We start from the raw sequence: 10,481 nt of genomic DNA, 5'->3' as shown, positions 1-10,481 counted from the left end.
AAATATTAAGCTAGAAATGAAATGGGAAAAAATCATTGTAACAAGTGAACTTTTTACTGCTTTGAATAGAAATCATTTTGCAAAATTAACGAATGCATACAACAAATTATTCGCCAAAATATACGTGTGTTAGAATAAGAAATAAAATAAAATAAGTTAAAAATTATATTTTAAGAAAACGTGGACACTTGCAATCAGCTATTCAGGGAAAATTGCACGAAAATGTGCTTTTCTTCAACATATTTCGACCCTTCGCTAAGTCTATTGAAAAAAACAACACACCCAAAATCTTGTCAAGTTAAACATTATTTTATTTTGTGATAAGATGTTTTACACAAGTCAACAATCGTTAATTTATCACAAGTATATTCTTTTTTCCCCCATTTTGTTTGTTCAGCTTTGCACAGGCAAAAAGTTTCTCTTAAATGTTTCACTACAAGACATAAGAGACACTGAACATCACTGTTTCCATGGTAATAAGACTCGAAGGAGTCACACAAGAGCTTTGTGTTCTAGTTGTGCGAGGATGATTGAGGTCAGTCGAGTTTTTGCAAACATCGATGCGTGTCCAGAATATAAAAGCAGCAGATTTAAAATGTACATTTTTTTTTGTGTGTCGCTACATGTTGTAGTGTTTGTGTAGCAGATTAGCCCTTCACAAATGTTTTCCTTTGAAAATATATATTTTTCACGTGTCCTATACTGTCACCGATCCTTTCCAGCAACTCCTTTTTTCATGAAATTATTTTCAAGGAGCAAGATTCTCCCTCCAGGTGTTAGAGGCTCAATTGAATTTGTTTATTCTGAGCCAATTGAACATTTTTATTATAAACATTTTAATAACTGTAACCAAAACAACCCTTCAAAAATATTTTGATAATTTTTTTAGGCCACGAAACAACTGACAAGACAAGTAAATATTGTATTGATTGACTCTTAGATTGTTCTTTTTTTTTCTAACAAATGGAGTGGAGAAAAACCACAGCTACATCAGGCAAAAGAAGCTTGACACCGTAGTCCACAGCTCTAGCTAATACTGTTTTTAATCTTAATATTTAGAAAACAAACCTAAGAATATTTCACATAGACTTATAGAAGAACATATTTACAGTATATAAAGTAGTGAATGATGTAATGAGAAGATAAATATTTAGTATTAAGCCCTTTTAGTTCATGCCAAAATCAACATCTTTGCTGATGATATTGGGATTTTCATGGGGAATCTCAGGGTTCCATCGGCGAAATCTTTCGATGGGGGCATGAGCTGATAAAATTAATTTGTTCAGGAAGAGAGTGAGGTAGAGTTCATATAAATTAGTTTTTACAAATTTTCCAGTTTCTACTCCACGTCCTTTCAGATGCTGGTCTGCAGGTCACCGTTCAGGAGAGTGTTCTGCGTTTCCGTGGGGTCGTTCATCATGCGGGTCCGGTCGTGCCGACTGTCGCTGCGGTCCGCCTCATCCAGGCCGCCCACCTTCTTCAGACACAGAACGTTCTGGAAGCTCTTCTTGAAGTTCTCCGACAGGAAGGCGTAGAGGATGGGGTTGGCGCAGCTGTTGGCGTAGCCCAGGACCACCACGAAGGCGAAGGTGCTCCTGAGGAACGGCGTGGTGCTGATGGTACCCGTCACCGAGGTGACGTTGAAGATGTAGAACGGCAGCCAGCAGAACACGAACACCGCCACCACGATGGAGACCATCCGCGTGACCTTCTTCTCCGACCGCTTTCTCTTGGAGGAGCCCACCCGGATCCCGGAGGACTTGACCTTGATGATGATGAAGAGGTAACACAGGCATATCACGATGAGCGGCAAGAAGAAGCCGAGGATGAAGGTGTAGAACATGAAGGCGGTGTAGTAGGCCTCGGCCGGCTCCGGCCACACGATGGTGCAGAAGAAGACGTCGTGCTTGGTGATGACTCCGCTGTAGAAGACGATGGGAAGGTTGACCAGGAGCGACACGCACCACACCGCCATGTTTATGGTCTTGGCCATGCGGGGTTTTCGCCACTTGGTGGACTTGATCGGGTGCACCACGGCGAGATAGCGGTCGATGCTCATGACCATCAGGCAGAAGATGGAGGTGAACTGATTGAGCGAGTCCAGCGTCATCACGATGCGGCACAGCACCGGACCGAAGGGCCAGTGAACCAGCGCCAACTGGATGGCGACGAAGGGCAACCCCAGCATGAAGAGCACGTCGGCCACCGCCAGATTCAGGATGTAAATGTTCGTGACCGTCTTCATTTTGGCGTAACGCAGGATCACGTAAATGACCAGCGCGTTGCCGGAGAGTCCCACGGTGCACACGAGGAAGTAGATGCAGGTGATGACGATGGTGCTGGTCCCGTGGTAACTGGGGTCCGTGTTGTTGTTCCTGACAGAGTCCGACTCGTTGCTGGGCAGGAAGCTGTCATAGATGAGGTGTTCTGACAGGTTCGGCGGGGATGACGGGAAGATCCAGGAGTCCATGATGGCGGGATCGTCTCGTCTAAAGCGTCTGCAGAAACATGGACATGGGTCAACTTCGCGACAGTTGATACACAACTAATGTCCAATTCATACGAAACCGTCTGGCTGTAGACCTCCCTTTTCAGGCCCCTCTACCTTCTCTATCAGGCCCTTATGCTGCTGACCTCAACCTCTACTCTAAAGCCACTACCACTGAAGACCCGACCCTTCTTCTCAGGCCCCTATCCCTGAAATTTTGAGAATCATGATTTTTTTACACAAAAACATAAAAGACCCTTTCTTAAAGATACGTATAATGCAAGTCTGATTTCATGGGGGTCACAAAAATACAGTCAAAGGGCCCCTGAGCCTTACGATGCCAGCTCAGACCTTACCAATTCTTTAGCCAAATTTTTATTCATTTCTTTATTCAAACTACACTATGTTTCTTTAAAAACAAAATAAAGACGTTAACATGTTTGCTGATGACATTGTGATTTACATGGAGATTCTCATTAGGCCCGTATGAGGGAATCTCAGGAATCTTTTGATGGCTGCATTTGTTTCGTGAGAAGATAATGCTGCAGACCACCACCTCTCCGCTAAGGCCCCTACCACTGCAGGCTCCACCTCACCTCTCTGGCCCCTACCTCAACTCTCAGGCCCTACCCTTGAAATATCGATATGTATGCATTTTTTAAACAAAAATATAAAAGACCCTTTGTACAAGATTAGCATTATTTTTGACTGATTTCCTGAGGGTCAGATGAATGAAAGTCAAAGGGCCACATGTGGCCCCTGAGCCTTACTATGCCAGCTCAGACCTAATACATTCTTTTGCCATATTTCTTTATTCAAACTATAGTATGTTTCTCTAAAAAGAAAATAAAGACGTTAAAAATAAAAAGCTAAAAGTTTGATTCATATGTTATGTATGTACAGTATATCTTTAATGTTAATAAAATATTATATAATTTATACACGTCATATACATACCGCCTTTCAATATTTAAACATTCTGGCTATTACTCAGACACTGTTTCTTTTGGTGACATTAGAGCACCTTCAGTTAAAAGAGATAGTTTTGATCAGGTTTTTAAAAAAATATCAAACTGAAGGGTCAAAACCAGAATGGCCAACAAGACAACTGGAGAAACACTATAAAGATACATATATTTTCCTTTAAAAAGGGTCTCTCGTGTTAACGAACAAATGGGTCTTCTGTGGTTGCAGGAGTCATTCACTCAACACCGACCGGCAGGAACATAAATCAGTCCCACGATACCGCCTTTGATTTACTCGTCTCCGCCGCCCCCCTCTCCTAAAGACGTGGCCCTCTGGAGGGCCCTACCCTTCAGACCAAGCAAGTGAATATAAAGAATTACCATTTATCTAATAGCACATTTTTTAAGAGGAGAAAACCCAAGTAGGTGAGATAACATAAGACAAACACAACAGAAATTAAGTTAATAAAAAGCACAAATAAAAGTGTCTTAAGATGTTTCTTGAAGGAGTCAGTAGATCATCAAACACAGAGGAAGATTGTTCCAAAGCTTAGGAGCAACAGTCTGGAAGGATTTCTCTCCTCTGGTCCTGAACCGTGTTCAGGAACCATCAGTAGATTCTGATCCACAGACCTCAGAGCCCGAGCTGGGGTGTAAGGCTGGATCAGATCACTTATGTAAGGTCGGACCATGAATAGATCTGAAAGTAAGAACCAGAATTTTAAAATTGATCCTGAAAAGAAACTGGCAGCCAGTGAAGAGTTTTAAGGATCAGAGAAATGTGAGTTCTTCTACTGGAGCAGGTCAGAATTCTCCCTGCAGAGTTATATTGTAATCTGTTCCTTTTTATAGTTATAGGCAAAAGTGTATGTCCATGTTAATGTAGCTTCTGGAGCTCTGTTCTGTCTTTGTTGACCATTAAATATCTAGAGTAGGGCTACATAATATACTTGAATAATTTTGAGGGACAAAAAAGGGTATTTACGTTTCAGTTTTTTGTGTTTTAGGTAGTGATGTGCTGATGAAGCTTCATGAAACAGTGTCATGTTGGTTAGAGGTCAGTAGGTGGCGGCATCAGTTTAAAAATGATGTTTCATTAGAGAGTTGTTCAAAACAAAGGAAAATAGTGCAGAGACCGCCATCTAGTGGACTCTGAAGATAAAGACACTGCTTCATGAAGCTTCATCAGACCATCACTAGTTTTTTTAAAATCTTAAAGTCTTAACATTTAATGATTTAAAAATTAAAATAATTGAAATCAGGAAATATATATGCACTTTAAGATTTTTAACAAGAGTTTTAGAAATACATATTTAAATTGAATTAATCAGTTTTAATACAAAATATATTTTAAAATATTTTTATCAAACATTGAATGTTAATAGCTAAAATATAAATGATTGTACATTGTTTGTAACCTTCAATAAAAAATAAAATAAGAACAGAATAATAGAAAACCCTTAGAAACCCTTAACTTGCATTAAAGCCTTATCATTTAATTTATTTGAAAATAATATTAACATTCTTGTTTTATTTGAGGTCAAACATTAAACAACCATCAAAATTAAATCTCTGTGGTTATGAAGGTTTAAAGGATTTTCGCTCCAGGAATAAAACAAATAGCTTCCCTTGACCGATCGATTCCCCTTCATCGCTCCATCTGATGGACTCTTGTTATCAACGAGTGTCATCAGGATCCATCAAGTACCAGATCCATCAATGATCCTGATCCTAATGACTCGAAGTGACTGCAGTGGCTCAGACTTCTCTGCAGAGGATCATATTCTCCAGACTTAAACCCTTATCGATCCAAACTTAATCAAGTTTTTTTAATCTCAGCTTCATTATTTGTTTTTTTTTTCTATTCAAAAACTTCCACGTTTAAGGAGATGTCGTCTCAAATCTTTTATTAGGGTGTTTTTTTTTCCGGGTGTGGACGAGGCTGCCGGAGGGAAATCACTCGCTCACCCTGCATATGTCATATTTCCCCTGGGCTTACGGTCTCTCCATCAGTAATGACGGCTTCCACTCAAATCCAAACGTTGACACTCGTCTCAAATTTATAAGGGGGTGGTGGGGGGTGCTGGGGCGTGCACGTGGGCGTAAATTAAACCCGGGCCTAAGTAATTGAAAGGTGGGAAATAACTGCGTGAATCTCTCAGTTAAATTTGATTTAACTAGTTGCTGAAAACACACTTATATTAATGACAAGAATAAACTTTTATTTGTTATCGAGTTCATGTCATTTAAGATAAAAAAAATTGATAAAAAATAACATTAAACATGTGCTTTAAGTTGCATAATTATATAAATATAATTATTTATATGATTTTTGATGGATAAAATGCTTGTAACACAATAATTAAATTACAATAATAATAACGAATAAGAAGAACTCGTACCTGTTTTGCAGGATTAATCTTCCTTTCAATGAGTTTTCTCGCAGCTCATCGTCGTGTCTTGCTGTAGATGTTCATCCCGGAGTAAAGTGGGAACCGTGTGAGTCTCATGTCGGCGGAGATGCGAGTGAGATGCTGAGGAGAGAGGAGGAGGTGGAGGCTCCAGCATCGATGCGGCTCATTTAAATAGAGCCCGCACACCCTTCGATCAAGTCTTTATTAAATATCGACGCGTCACGAACAAACGAGAACTGTAATATATGAAGAAAATAAAAACTATATTCCATTGTTTTTCTTCTAATTTAATAAATAATCAAAATGATCAAGTTGTTAATTTTTAAATGAATCCTGGAAAATTAACATAAAAGCCAAATTAATTCTGTTACGGTTTCACATATTTTCTTTTTTAAATTTCACATATTTTTTAAAGTCAGATCATTGAAGCGTCGTTGCGGTCAGTTCGTCTTCCGGCCACTAGAGGAAACAACGAACTGCAAAAAAAACGCGAGAGTTGCTGACGAGCCGAAGAAGTCCACGCATCGCTAAAGATAAGTTTAGCTTGTTTATTTATTTAATAAATAACACAAACAATCCGATTAAAGCGATATTTTAAAGATGCTTTTGGTTCTAAACTATCTCTAATATTTAATAATCCTCCGAATAACACTAATATGATGATTTAAAATACTTTTATGTAGTTTATCTCGTCAGATTATTGTTTGTTTAACCTTAAATACAGCTGTTGTTTTTAAAAATGTATAATTCTTCAGCTGTTTTAACATTTCTTTTTTTTTACTTTTCGCAGGTGCTGCTTCAAATCTCAACACGAGAAAGATGTTGGACTCATCTTAAAAAAGTGAGTAAATTATTAACTTTTTTTTTCTTTTAAGTCACATATTTTAACGTTTAAATATATTTATTTAAGAATACAAGTAAATGTCATAGGCTTCAGCTTAAATGTAAAACGTAGTTGAAGTAATAGTTTATTGGGAACAATTTTCTAATCCTTCCTTTAAAAAAAAAAAAAGTGATTCTATAAGTGATATTTTTTGATATCATTAAGTTTTAATGGTTTTATATTTTTTGGTCCGCGACAGAGCTGTTGCTCGCCCGTCGTTCAGTGTCGCAGCATTGTGGCTGACTCAAGCGAGGTCATGTCAAATCATTTAGGGGCCACGAGTCGGACGTTCATGAATGAAAAGGTCACTCATACGGGTCATTACCTCCAGTTCTGATTCAGTTTTTACTGCTTCTGCAGACGCTCTCTTGGAAATGTGCTGAGCAGCAATTGTTCTCATTGACTTGTCGACGGGCGGTCGTCAGATCGCTGCTATGATTATTCCCCGTGGGAGATCAAATCGAGAAGAAAAGTATTGATGAGGAAGAATCTTTCCCTGCTTCCATTGTCAGTTTCCTTTGTGTCGGTGGCTTTTGTTAAGATGAAACAGTTCCCTTATTAATAAAACAAATGTATCGAGGGAACGGAACCATTTTTTAGAGGTAAACCAGGAAAAGAAGTTCAGGGTTTAGCTGGAGCTGAGAAATGTGAACTTCAGTAAAAAATATCGACGAATAATGAGAGAATGATCCGGGAACGTATGTGCAGTGACATATCTTGATCCTCTGTGTTTTCACGGCAAGTATTCGGACTAAAATATAGCGCGGAACACGATCTAGGAGATAGAATACTTTTATTTTTTTATTCAGTTTTTGCATTGCAAATAAACGTAAACAAAATGCCGTCAGTTATTACGTCCTCCTCAGCTAAAGGAACAATGAAATCCTGGGAGATCCCGGCGATGACTGAGGACGAGAGGATACAGTCGACTCCAGTTTTTAAAGCTGATGTTTAGACATATTTTGGTTTCAAAACAAATGAAAGCAGGAACGACTTCGTCAAGAGTCGTGTTGTCTGTAAATTCTGCAACACCAGAGTCAACTACTCGATACTACTTGTTCCTAAAGTATTACAATATATTGTAATATATTGTATTGTTGCCTCTGTATCGTGATAGGTATCGTATCGCTAGTATTCATGTGTTGAAGTCACTCTAAATGGCAAAAAAAGTGACGTTTTTCTTTTGTTAAGATAAAATAGTTCCCTTTTAAAAAATGTTTTATCTAGGGAACGGAACCATTTTCGGAGGTAAACCAGGGAAAGAAGTTTCAATACTTCAGTAAAAAATTGATGAATAATGAGAGAATAAAACCTGCCTCTGTTGGTGCTAGGGGGGTGTGTCAGTACATGGTCCGGGAACGTTTGCGCAGTGACATATCTCAACATACCTCCATGTTAATACTGGTGATAGAGAGTCAACAATATGATATATATTACGGTAAATTGTGATACTGTAGGAACAAGTATATATGTGTAGTATTGTCGAGTACTTGACTCGGGTGTGTCAGAATTTACTGACATCTTGACGTTTTGTTTCAAAACCAAAATATGTCCAAAAATCAGCTTTAAAAGCTGCTGGAGTCACAGTATCCTCTCGTCCTCAGTGATTGCCGGGATCTGCCATGATTTCATTGTTCCTTTAGCTGCGGAGGACGGGATAACTGCCGGCATCTAAGTTTATTGCAACACAAAAATGAACAAACTGAGTTTAAAAAATAGAATTTTGTCATTCTACAACTAGATTGTACACGTCGTAAAAAAACGTCCTGATGTTTGAGAGTAAATGTACACCGACTCCATTATTTATTTTCCTTTTTATCTTCCATAAATTCGATGTTCTGAGACCCAATAAGACGGTACATTCTTAAGTCCGATTCGCAGGATATTAGCTGGGGACCTCTGGTAATTTGTAATAATTACTGAGAATGTCTGAGTTTTAATCCCATGTGAATGCGCCATGTCTATGATTTGTAACGTAATAATTCCGCCGCAAATTACCGACTGTATTTCAGAGACAGACGTCGGGTGATAATACGAGTCCCATGTGAATCCGCATGTCTGTGTTTGTGATCGCGCACTGGCATCTTTCAGTAATTGCATGTATTTTACACTTGTATCTCAATGCTACTGGTAAAGAACATTGTAGGCTGCGGTGGAAATCTTGACAAGTGGTTTCAAAACATTTTTCAAGTTTTTCAGAGTGCGTTTCATATCATCAAGCACGAAGGGCCATATTGTTATTGTCTGACGTAGCAGCGTTTTCATGACAAATCCGTTCGTAATGTCAGTAAAACATGCTGAGTCTCAATTTTATAGACGTCGCTTATAACACATAGGAGGGGGGGAGGGTAGTATTCAAAACACTGAGGTTCCCAGGTAATACTTATACCGTGTGAATATGGCTTTAGCTATAGATACGTTTTTTTTTATACGTTTTTATGTTTTTTAAATTTACTCTCAAACATCAGGAAGTTTTCTATGACGAAACACGACACAATTATTCAGCAAACTGGGAGCTTCCAAAATAAACCACCGTTTTGCAGGACAAACTTTTTTTTACTACGATCATCGACACAAACAACTGCGGAGTCATGTTTATACTAACCTTGTACGGACATGCTGGCCAACAAAAACTTTCCCTGAAACGTAACTTAATATTTATCTTGATTTTAACCAGTAGATGGTTTAGACACAATTAATTATTTTCCTCTCGTCTTTTATAAAATCGCTGCTTTGAGACTTGGTTATGTTGTGTATTGTGTATTTTTAATGCAACACACATGCACACATCGATCGCTGATTTCCCAGATCGTATTCCACGCTATTTTGATTAGTTGGCGTAAAACATGGAGCGAAATATGTCAATATCAATCAATATCAGTCAATATCAATTTATATCTTTCATTTATGGCAAATCATATTATGCATCACTATAGTTCTTTTTTAATAGTTGAATAAAGATTGTTTAATTCAAAACAATTATTTAAAAACAATGTACAATTAACATACAAATATTTATATATTATAAATATTATTAAATAATTATTTATAGTTATACAAAGACATTTTTATGAGGTGCCTTTCATGCTAGATACACAACAAGTTATCAGAAGTAAATTATATTGTGAGTGTAAAATAATATCGAAACAGCTAATCTTGCATTATTCCTTTTTCACAATACCGTTCCCATATTCAACAACGTTGTATTGATTAATATATAAATGTTTTATTCATATTGTGTTATTTAATGGTTTATATTGAAACTAACATTACATGAAAATGTTCACTGAGTTTGTTCATTTTTGTGTTGCAATTAAAATACCGGCTGCTAGATGGCAGGAGTCATAACCTCCCTGCAGCTAAGAGACAATTAAATCCTGGCCATGACTGAGGACAAGAGGATACAATTGACTTCAAATAATGAATTCTTTTTTATCATCCTGTTTTGTTTACGACTGGCAATAAAAGTTTCTGATTCAGAAAGATATTGTATATAAAATAAAATACTTTCATTTTTTTATTCAGTTTGTTCATTTTTGTGTTGCACATAAACTTAGATGCTGGCAGTTATCACGTCCTCTGCAGCTTAAGGAAAAATGAAATCCTGGGAGATTCCGGAAATAACTGAGGACGAGAGGATACAGTCGATTCCAGCAGCTTTAAAAGCTGATGTTTGGACATATTTTGGTTACGACTTTGTCAAGAGTCATGTGGTCTGTGAATTCTGCAAC

At 37.9% G+C, this 10,481-nt stretch overlaps 1 protein-coding gene across 1 annotated transcript; it reads right to left on the bottom strand.

Moving 5' to 3' along the window:
- Positions 1-1,354: 1,354 nt before the first annotated feature.
- LOC148065154 (somatostatin receptor type 2-like) lies at positions 1,355-5,942 on the bottom strand. The gene is made up of 2 exons (XM_087808767.1): positions 5,856-5,942; positions 1,355-2,498 (listed from the first exon to the last, which is right to left on the bottom strand). Exon 2 carries the CDS (start codon positions 2,468-2,470, stop codon positions 1,355-1,357), a length of 1,116 nt encoding a protein of 371 aa, XP_087664893.1. The 5' UTR covers positions 2,471-2,498; positions 5,856-5,942.
- Positions 5,943-10,481: the final 4,539 nt, after the last annotated feature.

Source organism: Callionymus lyra, chromosome 15 (genome assembly GCF_982586985.1).
Source record: "Callionymus lyra chromosome 15, fCalLyr1.hap1.1, whole genome shotgun sequence".
Lineage (NCBI taxonomy): Eukaryota > Metazoa > Chordata > Actinopteri > Syngnathiformes > Callionymidae > Callionymus > Callionymus lyra.
This window is presented reverse-complemented; position numbering and strand designations above follow the sequence as displayed.